Genomic DNA, 18,412 nt, shown 5'->3' with positions numbered 1-18,412 from the left:
TCATGAACAGCACTGTGACTTCAGTAGAGTCATTCAGATTCCTGGGCACCACCATCTCCCAGGACCTGAAGTGGGACAATCACATTGACTCTATTGCGAAAAAGGCCCAGCAGAGGCTGTATTTCCTCCGCCAGCTAAGGAAGTTCAACCTGCCTCAGGAGCTGCTGAAACAGTTCTACTCTGCAATCATCGAGTCTGTCCTATGTTCTTCTATAACTGTTTGGTTTGGTTCAGCTACCAAAACAGACATCAGAAGACTACAACGGACAGTTAGGACTGCTGAGAGAATTATCGGTGCCCCTCTGCCCAGCCTCCAAGAACTTTACACCTCCAGAGTGAGGAAAAGGGCTAAGAAAGTCACTCTGGACCCCTCACACCCAGCTCACTCTCTCTTTGTACTGTTGCCCTCTGGCCGGCGCTACAGATCACTGAGCACCAGAACAGCCAGACACAAGAACAGTTTTTTCCCCCAGGCCGTATCCCACCTGAACAACACATAACACACCCCGGTACTGTACATCTGTAAATAACCCATCAAACCTTCATCTGCACATAGGACACATGCACATTCACAGTTCTGTCTATGGTCATGTCTCTTTTCTGTATATTTTTATTTTTATTACTATTGTTATTCTTAATTATTGTATATTCTCTTCATTAGTGTTCTTTATCACCTTAATTATATGTTGTCTGCACTATGTTTGTACTTTCTGTACTGGAAGCTTATAACACCAAGACAAATTCCTTGTGTGTGCAAACACACTTGGCAATAAAGCTCTTTCTGATTCTGATTCTGATTCTGATTATTATTTAATATTTTTACTAATGATTTACCGTACATTTTACATAAAGCTAATATTGTCATGTATGCTGACGATTCAACTATATATATATCAGCAAGTACACAAATGGAACTAGAAACTGTTTTAAATATAGAATTACAAGATGTAGTAGATTGGATCAAATTAAATAAATTGGCACTAAACGCAGTAAAAACTAACTGTATGATTATAGGTTCTAATTATAACATTAATCAAAATCCTGTAATTAATATTAAAATTAATAACGCAACCATTAAACAAGTGCACGAGACCAAACTGCTGGGTGTAATAGTAGACTCTAGATTATCATGGAAAAAATATATTAATAATATTATTGCAAAAATGGGAAGAGGTATATCTATTATGAGAAGACATGCACATTTTTTAACTTCAAATATTATGAATTATGCGATGAAAGTACTAATATTGACATACCTAGACTATTGCCCAGCAGTTTGGTCAAACGCCACTGGTGAATATATGAATAAATTACAACTTATACAGAATAGAGCTGCTCGTGTAGCACTTAGGTGCAGCTATAGGAGAAATATTATACTAATGCACAAAGATCTTAACTGGTTGCTGGTCAAAGATAGACTGTTGTATTCACTATTAATTTTCATAAGAAACATTTCCATTTCAAAATTGCCTTTTGTTTTGTTCAAGCATCTTTTTTTCAGTGTAGACAATCATCAGTACAGTACCAGACATGCAACTAATGGCAACTTTACCTTACCCATAGCAAGAACAAATGCCGTAAAGAACACTGTTATGTTTAGAGGTATGAAGGAATGGAATAAACTGCCAAAGCATATCATACTTACTAATAATGTCAATAAATTTAAATTATATGTAAAACAGCATTTATCAAAATAATACATCTGACTGTTTATATTTATATATGTGTGTGAATATGTGTGTACATGCACATGTGTGGGTATATTTATATGCGTGTGTATGAATACGTTTTCGTATGTGTGTATTTTCATGCCCGTATGAGGGTACATATGTACGTTGATATGTGTATATACATGTGTGTACGTAGGTGTATGCATATGTAAATACTTTTTACTTTTATTTGCTTTACTTATTATTGTATTTTTATCTTTTTCATTTATTTTTTTCTGTATTTTTAATTTTTTTTTTTTTGTTTATGTATATATTTTTTTAGGACCCCAGGAAGAATAGCTGCAGCACGGCTGTAGCTAATGGGGATCCTTTCAATAAAACAAAACAATAAAACAGGTGACCGTTCCCAAGCACCTTTTAATATTACGTGAGAGTGAAATGTTTTTTGGAATGGGCAGAAATACAATACACAGTGTGTTTGGTTTCTAAAGGAAATGTAATTTGTTCACAGAGACATTTCAAGTTCTGTCAACTGCATAATTTTTTTTATGGCATTAGCAGACCATTTTATCATAACAGGTGCTGTTAGTGATTTTATTTATATATGTTTGATTGATTTTATATATATATTGTGGCGGGACGACAGACACAGTGGGCGCAGCGTCTTTTATTAAACAAAAATATTAAAAGTGTCCAAGGGGAAAAGTGTCCAAAATAAACAGGGATCTGGTGTCATCGTCGTGCTGCGGGGCTTGTGAAGGAGGGCAGTGTTCAGAAGGGAAGGGTCCAGGGAAGGGGCGGAGTGCGGTGGCCGCACGTGCTCCCCTCTCGGGTCCGGGAGCGAGTGGCGGTGCCTTCCTTCAGCGGCGACGTCCTTCTCCTAAGCCCCCGGGGCTTCTGGGGGACTCGACGGCCCGGCATCCTGGCCCGTCGGCCGTCTAACTGGTGCGGCAGTCTTCGACGCTCCCTTCCTGGACCCACGAGGACACCAGCATGCATGCACGGGGAAGAGACCGGTCTCCCGAGGAGAGGCGCGCTCGGCATTTAAACGGCGGCGGTGATGAGGCTCTATTCACATCAGGTGCGCCTCATCACACACCGCCAGCCCTGGCGAGATTGAGGTCTCTGCAGAGTAAAAGAGGGCGTTTCTGAATTTGTGGGTGTTTTCAAACTGCTGGGAGTTTCTCAATCACACAAACAAAATGATCCCCCTTACCTAACCCCACCCCTAAACCTACCATCACTATGACGTCAGCCAATCAGGACACATGGTCTAAAAACGCCCCGATCTGGTAACTCCCATTACTTTGCTGCAGAGACCTATACTTGGCCCTGGCTGTTTCAGCGCCCCTCCTCTCTCACACACCCACTCCCGTCGAGCCTGGTGAAGGGCGGCGAATACGGGACGGGGTGGTGATGACAATAAGGGGGGAGGCAGCCGACTCGTCACAATATATATATACATATATATACACACGATCAAATGACAGTACGTGACCTGTTTTATTCAAAGAACAGGGATCTATCGAAATCTGATCATGTTTGTGGAAGTAAATCATGTCACGCTCGGAAAAGAGCTGCTGTTGCTCATCAGGCTAGAAAAGGTTACAAAACCATCTCTAAAGACTCCACAAATCCACAGTCAGACAGATTGTGTACAAATGGAGGAAATTCAAGACCACTGTTACCTTACCGAGAAGTGGTCAACCAACAAAGATCACTCCAAAGTAGAACGTGTAATAGTCTGTGAGGTTGCAAAAGTTCCCAGGGTAACTTCTAAGCAACTAAAGGCCTTTCTCACATTGGCTAATGTTATGTTCATGAGCCCTCCATCAGGAGAACACTGAGGAACCATGGTGTGCATGCCAGAGTTGCTAGAAGAAAGCCACTGTTCTCCAAGAAAACTGCTTTCTAAAGATCATGTGGACAAGCTAGAGGACTATTGGAGAAAGGTTTAATGGATGGATGAAACCAAAATGGAACTTATTTAGGCAACCCAATAAGGACATCTGTTTAAGAACAGAGTCTCAAGAGAACGTGGGTCATGCAACAAGACAACAACCCCAAGCACACAAGTCATTCTACCAAAGAATGGTTAAAGAAGAACAAGCAGGCCAAGAAAGGCATAAATGTGTTAAAAAATAGTCACCGCATTATTATTTCAACACAACAGTAGCCAGAAAAGGAGGGCTGGACTCCTGGCCATGAGTGCTTGATAAACTTCACTGGATGACGACGACTGGATGCTCAAAACATCCTCAGACACTCATACATGAAGCACAGAATGAAAATCTGATCTATACAATATAGCAAAAACCGTCAAATTTCAAAATACTCAATTACAAATACCTCAAATGAGTACAGTATATGTCATGGGCCCCAGTGTAGAAACGGGCTTTAGTCGAGTTTAGTCGAGCTTGTTGAGGAAAAGATTAGAAAAATGTCTTAAATTTGTATTTCCAGATGTATCAAGTGAACCATGTAGTAATTGTATCCATTTGACAGACTGTCATTTTCAGAGACCCAACATTCATTGCACAAGTTCTTGTGCATCTAAAAAACATAATCATATTTAGGTTTGGTTGCAGATTTTTTGAGTTTGATGAGCAAATAATGTCCTCATACTAAGGCAGACTTTCAGCTTTAGTATGAGAGCATTATTTGTTCATCAAACTGATTGTCCTTCAACACATTGGATTTGAAAATATTAGGATTTTAATCGTTGAAGGACAATGCCAAAATAACTAAAAATTGTGTGCAAATTTGCCTAGCTTTTAGCTACATAAAATAACCACTACATAAAATACCACTACTGACTATTCATGAGAGATCATCTGGTATGATAAATGCCCTCATTTAACTCATTTTTTCAGCACCTCTGCTTTAACCAGGATATTTTTTAGAAATAACCTAAATGTTTTTTTTGTTTTTTTTTATCTTGTTTTCCAGTAAAAATATCTAAAAAATCAATTAAACAAGGTATATACTTGAGAAGCTAAATTCATTAGGACTAATGTCTGTTTAAGCAAGGCACTTACCCACTAAACCCAGGATACCCCAGATGAGGGTTTCCCAGTTCAAAGTGGCTTTGGATAATGAAGCATATCCTATATTAGGCATAATGTAATGTAACATCCCGTTGATCACCTGCCTAGAAAGCAAAGTGGTTTCCTGTTTTTTCAAGCAGCTTGGTTCAAAGCTATTCACAGGCCAGTGGTCTTCTGAAGAGTAATTCATTTCCTTGCTCTTTTATGCTTCCTCCTATGTGTTATCTCCTGCTACAGATTACAGAATAACGCATAGAATGAATATAGATTAATTTGGCTACCTTTAAAAAATTCCCTGTAGCACTTGATGTGGCAGTTCGCATAAATGCATTCTGCAAGTTTTATTCACAGGCTCACCGATGAGGTTGGTTTTTGATTTACTGCGATGTTTTCACTCTCTCTCGCTCTCTTTCTTGCTCTTGCACCCTCTCCTTTTCTCTCTTCTGTCTTGATTGTGTCTCATCTGTTGTATCGATTAGATAAATAGATTGTCTGACAGCTTGGCTGGCTCAGGTGATAGAAAAAATCAGAGGCCACATTTCAGGCCTGTTAGAAAGGATTTGTTGTAACATTCTGTTTGTTATGTCAGAATATACCCAAATCGATTTTTGTAACTGGATCAAATGTAGCATTAGCGGTTCCTGATGCAACATTGTAAGCATTAACATCAGTCTAAGGTCATTATACAGATGCATTATTAAAATGAGCCTCCACTGCCAATTTGAAGATCCATTGAAAATAATAGCTGGGAGATCAAAACAAAGCCTAGTCTCAGCCTCACATGGCATGCCCATAGTCTGATCCATATAGCAGACAATTATGATAGGTTGGCATTTAGGTAATTTCAGTGCATGGAAACACAAATATGCTAATAAGGTACTGGGTTGAAGCAAAGTAGTCACTGGATATTCCATATTTCCATATTCAAATTCTTGTTTAAAGGCATTTTGTAGCATATAAAATAAGAGATTTCCCCACAATCTAAAGACATGCATGACAGGTGAACTGGAAAAACTCAGTTGCCTGAAGATGTGAGTGTGAATGTATATTAGACCTGCGATAGACTGGCCATTCATCCAGGGTGACTCTGGAACGGGCTTCCCTGTGGTTTGGTGAAATGGATGGTTGGAGCTGTATATTCCACTTTCTTTTTGAGTCATGATGACTGTGAAATAATCCAACCCTGATCAAACACACCTCCTCATAATTTTCAAATAATACTGAAAAATTTGAGCTAAACCGTGCAGGACAGTGTTGAAGAACCCTTGTCTAATGCATGCAAACTAATAATCAGTTTTTCAAATTAAGACTATGTCCTGTGTAAACAGGTTTTAAACAGAATACATTGAAATCTGGATCAGGCTTTATGCTGTCTGACTTTGTGAGACTAAACAAAGTCTAACCCCAAACCTGCAGATAGACAGATGACGGTCCTAGGATGCTGTTTAGGACTGTGCAGTCCAGGGAGATCAATGAACGTCTTCATTTAGTAAAGCTGCTCTCTGGTAATGAAGTCTATCCTAAATCTTTCTTAAAAGCTGATTTAGTGTTAAGATAAATACATCAGAGCAAAGGAACAGAAGATAGTGCTGTCAAACCGGAGCAATGAAATATAATGAAATAATTATAATTTATTCATTGCAATTATTTGGATGTTACGTTCATTTTACATTTTGTAGACAACTGACAAATTACAGCAGACAAAGGAAAGTCGTGAGTTCCATAAATAATAGACTTGTACAATAACTTCATGTAATCTTAATAACAGAAATCTGGAACAAATTCGTCTTTTGATACCAATATGGACACCATAATGATCTGTATTTCTTTGTACGTTTTTCACAGATGAAGTGCTAGGATTGGTTTTAGTGTGATTTTCATTTTTTCCCATCCACCATATAGTTTTTGGCCATTTTCTATCCTGACTGAATGCAAATGCCTCTTTGTTTTCCAAACACATACGCACAAGCACACAAAAACGCAATTAAATCAGTCGGAAGGGTTCCAATCCTCAGCCCGCCGGGGTCCGTCCCGAGCAATTTCCTCCCTGCATTCTCTGACAGCCACAGAGTTTGGCTTACCCTGCGTGTACACACGCTGCTCTAGGTCTATATGGCAGTTGAAGTCTCTTGGATTTGCATGTATGTCTTTTCTTTGTTTTTCAAATAAGGCTTGGTTTTACTTGCATAAGCATTTATCGTTTATGATGGTCTGCTGGTTAATGTTGCCATGTGTGCTCCCATTACTTCAACCCTACAGGCTCTTATAAGCCTTATTAGCTTGTGCTGAGGATGAGAGCATCTTGTGTGTGGTCATTATCCTGTCGTCTATTAACTTTTTATTCCACATGAAATATTAATCTCAGAACATGTGTGTAGTGTGTGTATGTGTGCGTTTGTGTCAGTTAGTCTGCTGGCAGCGATATTTCAAACACTGTTTGAGTCTCTGCTGAAAGGCGCTGGTTGTGATAGTGTACAGGATGGGGTTCAGGGCGCTGTTTATGGGAAGGATAAAAATCACCACCCACAGAATGAGGGTACCTGGAGGAGATAGAGAGAGAGAGAGAAAAAAGTGCAGATTAAACCGTATTGTCCAAGGGAAAAACTGCAAAGCCATTCTAGCTGATAAGTGTTCATGGGTGCTCATGGCGGTTGAATGTCTAATCCTCTCTGCGCCCAGGGCTTCAGCTCCTCAGCCATATACTAATCAAAATGCGCCTCTCGACTCAGACCGGCTACTTGCATAACTCGCATATTTCGTAAATGGCAATTGTCAACAGATTTTTACAAGAAGTAAACGGTTGTATCTGGATTCATTCAGGCTTACAAATTAAAAAGGAAAACAATGAAATTGGCTTATTGGGTCTTGATAAAGTGAACTGTTTAACAATCAATACCCATTCATCAAACGTAATGTAGATATTTAAAGGTGTAACCCCCCTAGAAAAGATAGCATACTAGTTATTGTGATTTTAAATAAATAAATGTACCTAAGGGTACAACAGCTTGTCACTTAAAGGGACATCTTTGTGCCTTATATTCACCCCTAAAAATTCATAGTATACCTACTCTAATATTTAATATTATTTTTTCATATTTAATTTGTGTGGATATATGTGTGTTTAGATGTCAGTCCATGTGATGCAATTTATTTTTATTTATAGTAACTGGGTGAATGTGCTTGTGCAATGTGTTGAGGTTCACAAAGCAGAATATAAAATCAATATTTAGTGGAGAGGCCAGATTAACTAATCATTTACAAAACATTCATAAGCGATTAATAAGTGATATGCTAACAATTTGTGTATGTTTTGTTAATTCATTTAAAAGTCATTTACAAGTAATTAGCTAATGATGAACTAATCATTTACAAAACATAACTATACATTCACAAATGATTAAGTAATATGCTAACGATTTATAAATCTGTCATAAGTTATCTTTATAAATAGCATCATGAAATAATTAAACACATCCTTAATGGTTAATAGTTACTAGTTAATATATTATTAATCACTTATAAATCATTGAAATGTCAACATTGTACTATTATCTCAATAAACATTATAAATCATTTACAAAGCTTTCTGCATCCCCTAATCTAAAGTGTAAACTACTCATCAGTTGTAAATGTTTTACAAACCTTCCAGGTTACAGGTTGTTTGTGAATATATATATATATATTTACGCACACACGACTGGAAACCATAAAGTTTGTAAAACATTTACAACTGATGAGTAGTTTACACTTTAGATTAGGGGATGCAGAAAGCTTTGTAAATGATTTATAATGTTTATTGAGATAATAGTACAATGTTGACATTTCAATGATTTATAAGTGATTAATAATATATTAACTATTAGCTATTAACCATTAAGGATCTGTTTGATTATTTCATGATGCTATATTTAAAGATAACTTATGACAGATTTATAAATCGTTAGCATATTACTTAATCATTTGTGAATGTATAGTTATGTTTTGTAAATGATTAGTTCATCATCATCTAATCACTTGTAAATGATTCAAAACTTATTCTACAAAACATAGATAAAAATATTAACATATCAATTATTAATCATCTATGAATGCATAGTCATGTTTTGTAAATGATTAGTTCATCATTAGCTAATTACTTGTAAATGACTTTTAAATGAATTAACAAAACATACACAAATTGTTAGCATATCACTTATTAATCGCTTATGAATGTTTTGTAAACGATTAGTTAATCATTAACTAATCACTTATAAATTACTTATAACTGGACGTTATTATAAAGTGTTACCCAATTATGAGTTAAGTGACACACTTATAATATCTTGTCGGCGTGTTCTTTCACACATATTAGCTTCTGCTTGTAATTTGTGATCACACGTGCTTACCAGCGATCTGTACTCTTAGTAGTGATAGTATCTTCAAGAGGAAGATGGGGATCCAGCACATGGCATCAGTGAACACAATGAAGAAAAAACGCTTTGCGATAGTGACTTCTCGATCAAATACTGTTTGGCGCGCTGTCTTCGCTGTCTTCTGGACGGAGTAAAACATACTGGAGTAGGAGAATACAATCACCACGAAAGCCAGCAGATTCAGACCTGACAGAGAAACACACATAAATATTTAGTAACATTAAGTTAAGTGTTGAACTAAATAATCTATTCAATAAATGTGAATTTGACTCATTTCACCAATTTAGTAATTTTTTAGACACACACACACACACACACACATATATATATATGTCTTTGGGCTAGTGCAGTTTTGCATGACAATATTTTTTGTCTTGATTTCCAGTTTAAAAAAAAAATCCTGTAAACATACTCAAAACAAAACATCTGCTTGGGAAGCAATTTTTATTATTTATTTTTCTAATTTTATTTAAAAAAATTATATAAGGAAAATAGACTTGTCTTTTAGTAGGTTTTTAGACACATTTGAATTAAGTTTTCTTACTCCATTTAAAAATAAATAAATGATGATGGGGAAATTTAAAATATTTAGGCTAAAATATTAGGATTTGTTCAACTTAATTTCTTATGTATTCTCTGAAGACATATCCTAATATTTTATACAGTTTTTCCAAAGATACTTTTGTTGGGAAACTAGAAAAATAGTGATTATAGACCTATTTTTTTAGTTCAGTTCAAAAAGAGCATGGTTGAATCTCTGGGGAAATGCAGAACAATTATTAGATAATTCAATTCAAAGCACAATTCAAAGCTAAGTCACCTCCAGAGAATGACACAAATACACACACTGGCTTATCCAGGTCTCAAACATACACAGTACAAAAGTTACACACTCCGATGCTCTCTGCCCTCACCGAGAAAAATAGCTGTGGAATAGCATCTGGCACCAGGTTTCTCTGTCTGGTCTGAGTGAAGAGGGAAGCATACTCCGTTCCGCCCATAAAAATTCCCAAAGGTCTGTTTATCCCAGAAGGGAATAACAGCAATGATAAATCCTAGCAACCAGATGAAGGTCAGTGAGCACAGGGTCTGTTTTCGTCCAGCACGGTAATGCTGGAATGGGAAGACGATGCATAGGTACTTCTCTAGTGTCATGTAGGTCAACATCATGACGGATACCTCTGTGGACAACATGGCCAGAGAGCCGATCAACTGGCAAGACAGGCTCTCCATCCATATTTGAGCATGACGGTTGTACTCGCCGCAGTACTTGATGTCAAAGGCACCGATGAAAAACAGATACACGCCCATGAGGCAGTCTGCACCTATAAGAGATAAACAAATGCATTTTAATATATTATTTAAAACCTGTTCATCAATCTATCAATTCCCATCCATTCATCCTCTATCCAATTACCCATCTGTCCATACAATCTTTTGCCATGCCCAAGCACCTATCCATTAACCTGTCCATGCGTCCATTTGTAGGGCCCTATGAAAACTAGGAAAACACGGACTGAATCGCAGAATCTAGTCATAAAATTCAAACTTACTGTATAAGGAGTACTTTACCAAATTTTGAATGAATAAATCAAAAGTCAGTACACTTAAATTAAAATGCGATATGGACTAGTTTCTGTGAATATTAAGCCGCAAAATCATGAGCACTTTACAGTTTCTTTTGACAACAACTATCATCATATCACACACAAACAGAAACTTAAAGGTCCTCATGGCAATCTGTCAAAATAAAAGTTCGGTTTAACTTGAAGAAACCGTGGCAGAAATAGCCTACATTACTTATTGTAATGATAGTACTACTACTACCAATAATAAACCATTATTTTTTAAGGAATAATCACAAATAATACTAAATAATAACAATAAATGACGTTTAATTTAATTAATTAATTAAAGATGCTCTTGATTATTAAAATGTAATTAAACCATTAAAATTGAATCCAAAAAATGTAATGACTAACACAGAATTTGGTAATTCATTAATTAATTAAACTGAATTTGAGAAAAAATTAAAATGCCATAAAATGTCATTTTTGTTAATTTTTTTTATAAATTGCTGTTAAATTGTGTAAGCTTCATGATTTCAATTAATTAGACATGCCTTTTGATTAAGAAAATTTAATGTAACCATTAAAACAGTGTCCAGAAAAATTTAAACAGAAAAAAATGGAATCCAGAAAAATTCAAACGGAAAAACAGAATTTAGAAAAATAAAATAAAACTGATTTCATAGGGCCCTACATTCAACGCATACATTTAGATGTTATTGTTAACCAAAGCAAACAAAAAAATGGTCATTGAAATAAAGCTGAAATAAAATCAAATCTAAATATTGCTGAAAACATAAGTTGAAGTACTAAAATATATATATCTGAAATAAAAAAGAGAAAAATCTATTTTAAAAAATTAAAAATGACAAAAGCACATAAAAATCACTAAAATGTAAACTGAACCTGAAAAAATTAAAATAGATATATGCTAATTCAAAATATTACTAAATATTATAATAGTAAATAAGTAGTACTAAAATAATGTCGATCCGTCTGTTTATTCATAATCCATCTGTCAGTCATGTTCTATTTCTTTGTGCAATATTTACTTCTGGTGGTGTGTGGTCAGGCCAGTTTGTGTCTCTTTTTTTTTGCAGTTCTCTCTATTTGTGTGTCCCAGAAACCTGCTGAGCAGTTGATTCAGCTAATAATTAACAAGTACCAAATCACCCACACACTTTCATTCACTGCACTGCCTCCAAATCATTTTCTTTCCCTCACAGATGTCTCTCCCCACTTTGGTTTTAATTCATCAAAATCAGAGCCTCCAAGGTGAGATGTTTCACACACGGTGAATGGGTTTTTGCAAGTAAGCAATGATACTGTGTTATTCTAGTCCTAGCTGAACGAGTAAGGCCTACAGAGACAGCTAAACCCTCCCCCTCCAGCTTCCACCACCTCTACTAAACATATTCTAGCCAATGTCACCCAGTGGGAAACTCCAGGGCTGGAAAGCCAAATCGCAAAACTCTTACCTCTCTCTGCATGTCTCTCATCTGAGGGGGCGACAGGTTTTGATAATTTAAGAGAGAGACATGTCCTTTCAACTCTATGTGGGTTAAAAAAAACTGCACCTCTCCAGCCATCTGTTCATCTACCCATCTCTTTTCAGCCCCCTGTCTGCTATCTCTCTCCATCACTGAGACACAGATTAGTCCTGAGACTCTGATCCTCAGCTGAACAGCTCTAGATATCGCAAGCTGATCCAACCTTTTCTAATAACACTTTCCGCGTCATGTGTTAGCGAGGTCGTACATAAGTCAGCAAGCTCTCTCTCTCTGTGTGTATGTGTGTGTGTGTGTGTGTGTGTGTGTGTGTGTGTATGTGTATGTGTGTGTGTGTGTATGTGTGTGTGTGTGTCTAAAGATATCAACTGTTGTAATTATTTATCTGCCCAGCAGGCGGGAAAGAGTGCGTGTGTGTTTTTATGTTTATTAAAAGCTTGTGATACTGCATAGATGTATAATTTAGTGAGTTTCAGAGCAATGTGTTGATGTGTATAATTAGCTGAGTGTGTATAATGGCACGTGTGTGTGTGTAAATGCTGCAATTAGAGGGAACTACGACCCTTTAAGCCTGTTTGTCTGACTCTTGTGAACTTCCCAAATTAGACCCTGCATTCACACGCTACCATTTCAAAAAGCAAACAAACAACTTTTTCATTACAAGCTTTGATTCACTTTTATACAAGCAGATGATTATATATATAAACACGAAATCAAATATGCCCATATTTACTTCAGTAATACACATTCCTGACATAATTATTCATCAGTGTTAAAAACATTCTAAAGTTTTTGGTCAGTTGTTCAGATGTTTTGGCCACTTTTGTTGTGTGAAAATAACTTTTTTCCCCCAATGCTATTGAATCTGAACTCTCTTGTTGTGACTCTTAATTAGAAGAAAACGTTTGTATTCAATCAAATCACTTTTGTGGGAAAAAACACCTGCTATTATTAACATTATCATTATAATTGAAGTTTTTTCCTTTGAGTCATCTTGGGGTTTTTACTTTATGTTTGTCAGGCTTAATCCTGGCTACTCCCCAAATTAAATAATTCATGTAATTCTATTATTTTAATTATTTTGTGCGCCGCCACCATTACACAGAAAGGGCACATTCAATTTTTTGAGGGACAATAAAGACTTTTTGTTTATTACGTTTTTAATTTAAATAATGAGCTTTCTTTTGAACTTTCTATTTATCAAAGAATCCTGAAAAGGCAGCACAACTGTTTGCAACATAAAAAAATATTTAATAATGTAAATTAATATTTTTAACCCGCAAATAAGTATATTAGAATTATTTCTGAAGGATCATTGACTGTGAAGCCTGGAATAATGGCTGCTGAAAATTCTGAGGAAGAAATGAAATTAAAAATATTGCATGAATAAACAAGGCAGTTATTGAAATTGTAATGATATTTCACAATTTTATTGTTTTGACTGTTTTGTTTTTAATCAAATAAATACAGCCTTGGTGAGCATTAAATATTTCTTTCAAAAATATTGAAAAATCTTAAATCTTTATTCTGATAAAGAAAGTCTTCCATAATCCAGTCACTTCCTAATGAATAAAACATAGTCTATCTATTTTCTAGTTGAATACTTTCTTTGAATTTTAAGTATTAAAATGGCATGTGAATGCTGTTTTATGTTGAATTTAGGTGTTTAAGTGTATTGTGGAGGTGTAGAAATGCCCCTCTTATCTGATGTAGTCAGACAACTACTTTGAGTTTGGTCTCACTTTTTAATGCATGAAATGAATTTTGACTGATTGATCATTTGAGCTTCACTGGGGCTGAGTAGAAGCTGCATATTGGTTGTGCCATGCTCATGTTTGATGTATAATGGACTCACAGCAAAGGGATTTGATGGCCATTGTGTGATGCTGATTCTCTGAAGCAATACAGGAACGCAGACAGATGACGAAGATGTTTCCGAAGCAAATGATGAAGGCGATGACCCAGACAAACACGCGCAGAATGATGTTTGCCAGCAGATTCTCGAAGGATGAAATTCCATCTGTGTTTGGTTTGCAGCTCCGCACGTTGGGAGAATATCCACAGAATTCAAAACGCTTAAAATAACTGAAATGGTCCAACACATAAATGACATAAAAAGAGGAAAAGCAAAGTTATTTCACACACTATTGCATACGTGTGGTTGAAAAATGGTTAATGGAATTTAGAAAGGTATCCTGGCTACTCTTTTTTTTTTTCAGTTTAATAAATTGACTAAGGACTGGGATTGTGTCATGAAAAACATATTTTTTAAAAACATAAAAAAATACTACTTGTTTGTTAAACAGTGAACACTGATCTTTCATTTCATTTGGATTCAGAGAACTTGGAATATATCACACAAGTCATATGAACCACTTTTATTATAATTCACTTTAAGTATATTTAAAGTAATCGTCATACACCTACAAATTTATGGTGTGTGTGTGTATGTATGTGTGTGCTCCACAGATAAAATAAAATAATTTAGAATGAACATGAGTCAATGACAGCAAAATCTGTTAAGCAAACATATAACATGCTTGAACACTTTTAAATAACCTTTACCCAATCCTTATATCTGAATGAACACTTTACCCTGCTGCACAAACACTTCAGCCCAAGCAGAGTATCTGTTCCTCTGTCTGTTCTTAAAACACGTGTGTGTCACTACAGCACACCCAAACAATTCTGTTCACATTTACCCCTCATCAACAGAGCTAACCTTCTGTTACTGTCACAGTCTGCTCTCTCAAATCAAAAGTGAATTTCTAATGCAGCTGATATCTGTAAAAATAACAATCCTGAAAACCTCATCTCCACATCAAAGTGCAGACAGGTTCAGCGTGAGGTTCAGAGCTCTAAAGGCCTCAGTGCAGCATCTCTCCTCGGCACGCGGCGGCTCTTTTGTTCAGTGCTGGTGTGGAGGGGACTGATTGCATGAAGAAATGAAATGAAATGATGGCATTCCATTTAAAAATCTCTCTGAGGGCCTACACTACTACTTTTTTTTCTTTTTTTTTTCTTTTTTTTTCTTTTTTTTTCACAGAGGAGAACACATCTGTTCTGGAGATATTGCATTTGATTGAAGAAAAGTTAAAGATAATTCTCAAGCTGAGGGATGCATGGCAATCTTGTCACCTGTGAAAAAATCAAGAGTTCAAGTTGAGCAGTATTTACCAGCGGGTTTGACTTTTCAAATGCAGTAATCATTCATCCTGCAACGGACAGCTACCATCCAGCGAACATTCAGCAGTAATGACCTCTCTCTGTATCTCGCTCAGAGGGCGTGCTGTGTGACTTACTGACTTAATGGAGGCTTTTGTTGTGTTTGTCTTGACTCATGAGAGATAATGAAGTACGAAGAATTTGAGCACAAATGTGAAAGTCTGGAACATACTGATAACTCTCTATAGAGGGCACACCAGCACATCAACAAATATAAAAATAAAAATATGGAATAGACAAAGGGAGACAAAGTAAAAAAAGATAAAATTATAAATGTATATGTATTATAAAATGTATATATCATTGTAAATTTTAGTATGCTTACATGTGAGTGAGGTTAGTTAGGGGTCGGAACATCCTTATGCTGATGTTGGGAATCTCTACCTCTTCCATACTCCTGCACACAGAATAGACAGATGCACATTTTACCTTCATCAGATGTTTTTTATCCAGAATAAAAGTACTTTTTCAAAGCCGATAAAACAAAGAATGGTAGGCCAGTTGAATCATTATTGGCATAATGACCAGAAAAATATCAATGAAAGCAGATACAGGAACAAACAAAAAGGCTGGTGAATACCGCAGTCCTGAACATGACTCTTACTAAACAGCTCATCTACATCTGTGGACTGATTCCAGCAAACAACATTCACTGCGATTATAGGATTTGCCTAAAGTAAAGATAATTAGCTTTTATGTTATTTATTTATTTATTTTACCTCTGCCCAATTCTCTCTCTGGTTGTTAATAACACACAATCAACCAGAAATTTTTCTAAATTATAAAGTTTACCCTAAAACTGATTTTCAGGGGCAGTTTTACCTACGGTGGCCGAGAGAGCTCAACGCTCTGCTACTTCAGAAAACACATGCAAATATAAAAAACACCAGCAAATCAAGAAAACTTCTTCATCAATTTGACAGCAGGTGCTGCAAATGCTCACAACACAAACAAATAAAGAAATGTGTTGTGAGTATTTGCAGCGCGTTTCTTTGTTTGGTTGTGTTAAGCCGGGCTCACACTGTGCGATTTTTAATAGTCTTTTGCGATTGTTGCTTGTCACACTGTACGAACATGATCCCCATGTCAGACTGTAGGATCTCAGTTGTCTTAATGTCAGACTGTACTACAGTCAAGACGCGATAAAAACGGACGTACTCAAGAAGACTTGTCCGGAGTTTTACGTCATCAATACATGACCCGCGTTCTCTCGCTATAATGGTAGCTAGCAAACAACAGCAACATGTAAAAATAAAACGTTAGTTTTATTAATTACATGCCTTGATGTTAAACCCCCCCCCCCCGCCCCCCATGGCTGAGCAAGTCATGGCTGGGCAAAAGAGGACTTTATGGACTTCCAGTTCTACAGAGCGAACTTGAGGTAATTTTGTTATTCGAGTTTAAACATCCTGCCACTTAATAAATAAACTTTTAAGTAAACTTTACTTTGTACATATATTGTTTTTACAAATAACGAAGTTGAAGTTTGAAGTTGTCGCGCTAATTGCGTAATCAAGTTCAGTGCTCCTATTGGTTCTTGGTTTGACGGTTGTCGTAGGAGATGTCACACTGCAGGAAAGTGTCTGAAATCTTCTGACACTGCCAGAATTTAATCGGAGGAAAAAATTGATCGCAACGGCCATTAATCGGCTGTCGGTGAACATGTCAAACCAGCGATCTAGACAACCGATTTTAGCCTAGGATTATAGGAATCTTTTAGGATTTTCTAAATTTGTCTCAGACGAACAAATCGTGGCCAAAATCGCACAGTGTGAGCCGGGCTTTATGAGCATTTGCAGCGTGTGTGTTGTCAGATTTTCTTAATTTGCAGGTGTTTTATTTCTATTTGCAGTGTGTTTCTTTATTTGGTTGTGAGCATTTGCAGCGTGTGTGTTGTAAAATTGACAACGTTGTTTTCTTAATTTGCAAGTGTTTTTTTCTATTTGCAGCGTGTTGAGCTCTCTCAGCCACGTATCTTGTATTTACCTCTATAATGTTTTTTTTTTTTAAACCTTATTAAAACACAGAGCATGCCATTCACTTACATTCACTTACAAATACTTAAAACACGTACTAAACTTGTCAGTCCTAAACTACAATATAATTAAATATAGTGTAATAACAGTAGAATACAACACGAAAGACTAAAAAACTGAGGAATTCAGGGTAATTTTTCTATTGCTTTTTCTGATAAAGCCTTGCTAATTTATGACCATGGTCAGCAGAACTCACTGGAGTTGGCTGAACTCACTCTTGGTTGTTGCGCCTAAAAGTAAGGATAATAATTAAAAAGCAAATGACAATTTATGCTTTTGTTTAATGTCCTGCTACTCAGATTTTTCTGCTGAGATCCTCATAATCTGACTCTTCCAAAGTTTCAGAAGAGATCCCATTTATATTACATCTTCCAAAGTTTCAGAAGAGATCCCATTTATATTACAGCTCTAATCTTACTTCATGTCAACAATTGTTTAATGTGAAATAATTACTATTTTTATTTCACCTATAAGTATTTTAGGTGTGACACTGGTCCTCTAAGCACTAAACATGCCTGAGGCTATAATTGGCTGAAAATAAGAATTTCCATAAACAACATATGATGTCGATCCAGGAATATGTCCTACTTCTGTAAATCACGTGGTGCAGGTCTACAGAGCTCAAACAGCAGAAGTGTGAAGACAACACTGAGGTGCTTCACTCCTACACTGTGTGGAAAATGCAAGGATCATTGACAGCACCTGAATGCTTGTTAAACCTGCAAGTTCTTTATTAAAACAGGCACAAAGTAACCTAACTTTTACCCATTCTTCGAAACCCTATTCTTAAAATTAAACCCATCATTTAAGATTAAAATAATATATGTTTGTAACCATAATTGACTGCCTAATCAGAGCCTGTATAAAGAACTTTAGATATTTAATTATTCTCCGATTAACAGTCTGATCTTGATCAAATGCTGTGACCAGTAGTCATGTATCGACT

The 18,412-nt window shown here is 36.2% G+C and overlaps 1 protein-coding gene across 1 annotated transcript in view; it reads right to left on the bottom strand.

Moving 5' to 3' along the window:
* Positions 1-7,031: 7,031 nt before the first annotated feature.
* Positions 7,032-18,412, bottom strand: part of LOC306871680 (relaxin receptor 1-like) — a gene marked incomplete at its 5' end in the record, with an annotated part of 34,765 nt that continues 23,384 nt past the window's right edge. The window contains 5 exons of the mRNA XM_079419775.1: positions 7,032-7,257; positions 9,103-9,315; positions 10,044-10,454; positions 14,061-14,290; positions 15,756-15,827. Of these exons, the coding sequence (XP_079275901.1) occupies positions 7,118-7,257; positions 9,103-9,315; positions 10,044-10,454; positions 14,061-14,290; positions 15,756-15,827 (1,066 nt within the window). The 3' untranslated portion in view covers positions 7,032-7,117. The remainder of the gene's footprint in view (positions 7,258-9,102; positions 9,316-10,043; positions 10,455-14,060; positions 14,291-15,755; positions 15,828-18,412) is intronic.

Source organism: Barbus barbus (genome assembly GCF_936440315.1).
Source record: "Barbus barbus genome assembly, chromosome: 6".
NCBI classification, from domain to species: Eukaryota; Metazoa; Chordata; class Actinopteri; order Cypriniformes; family Cyprinidae; genus Barbus; species Barbus barbus.
This window is presented reverse-complemented; position numbering and strand designations above follow the sequence as displayed.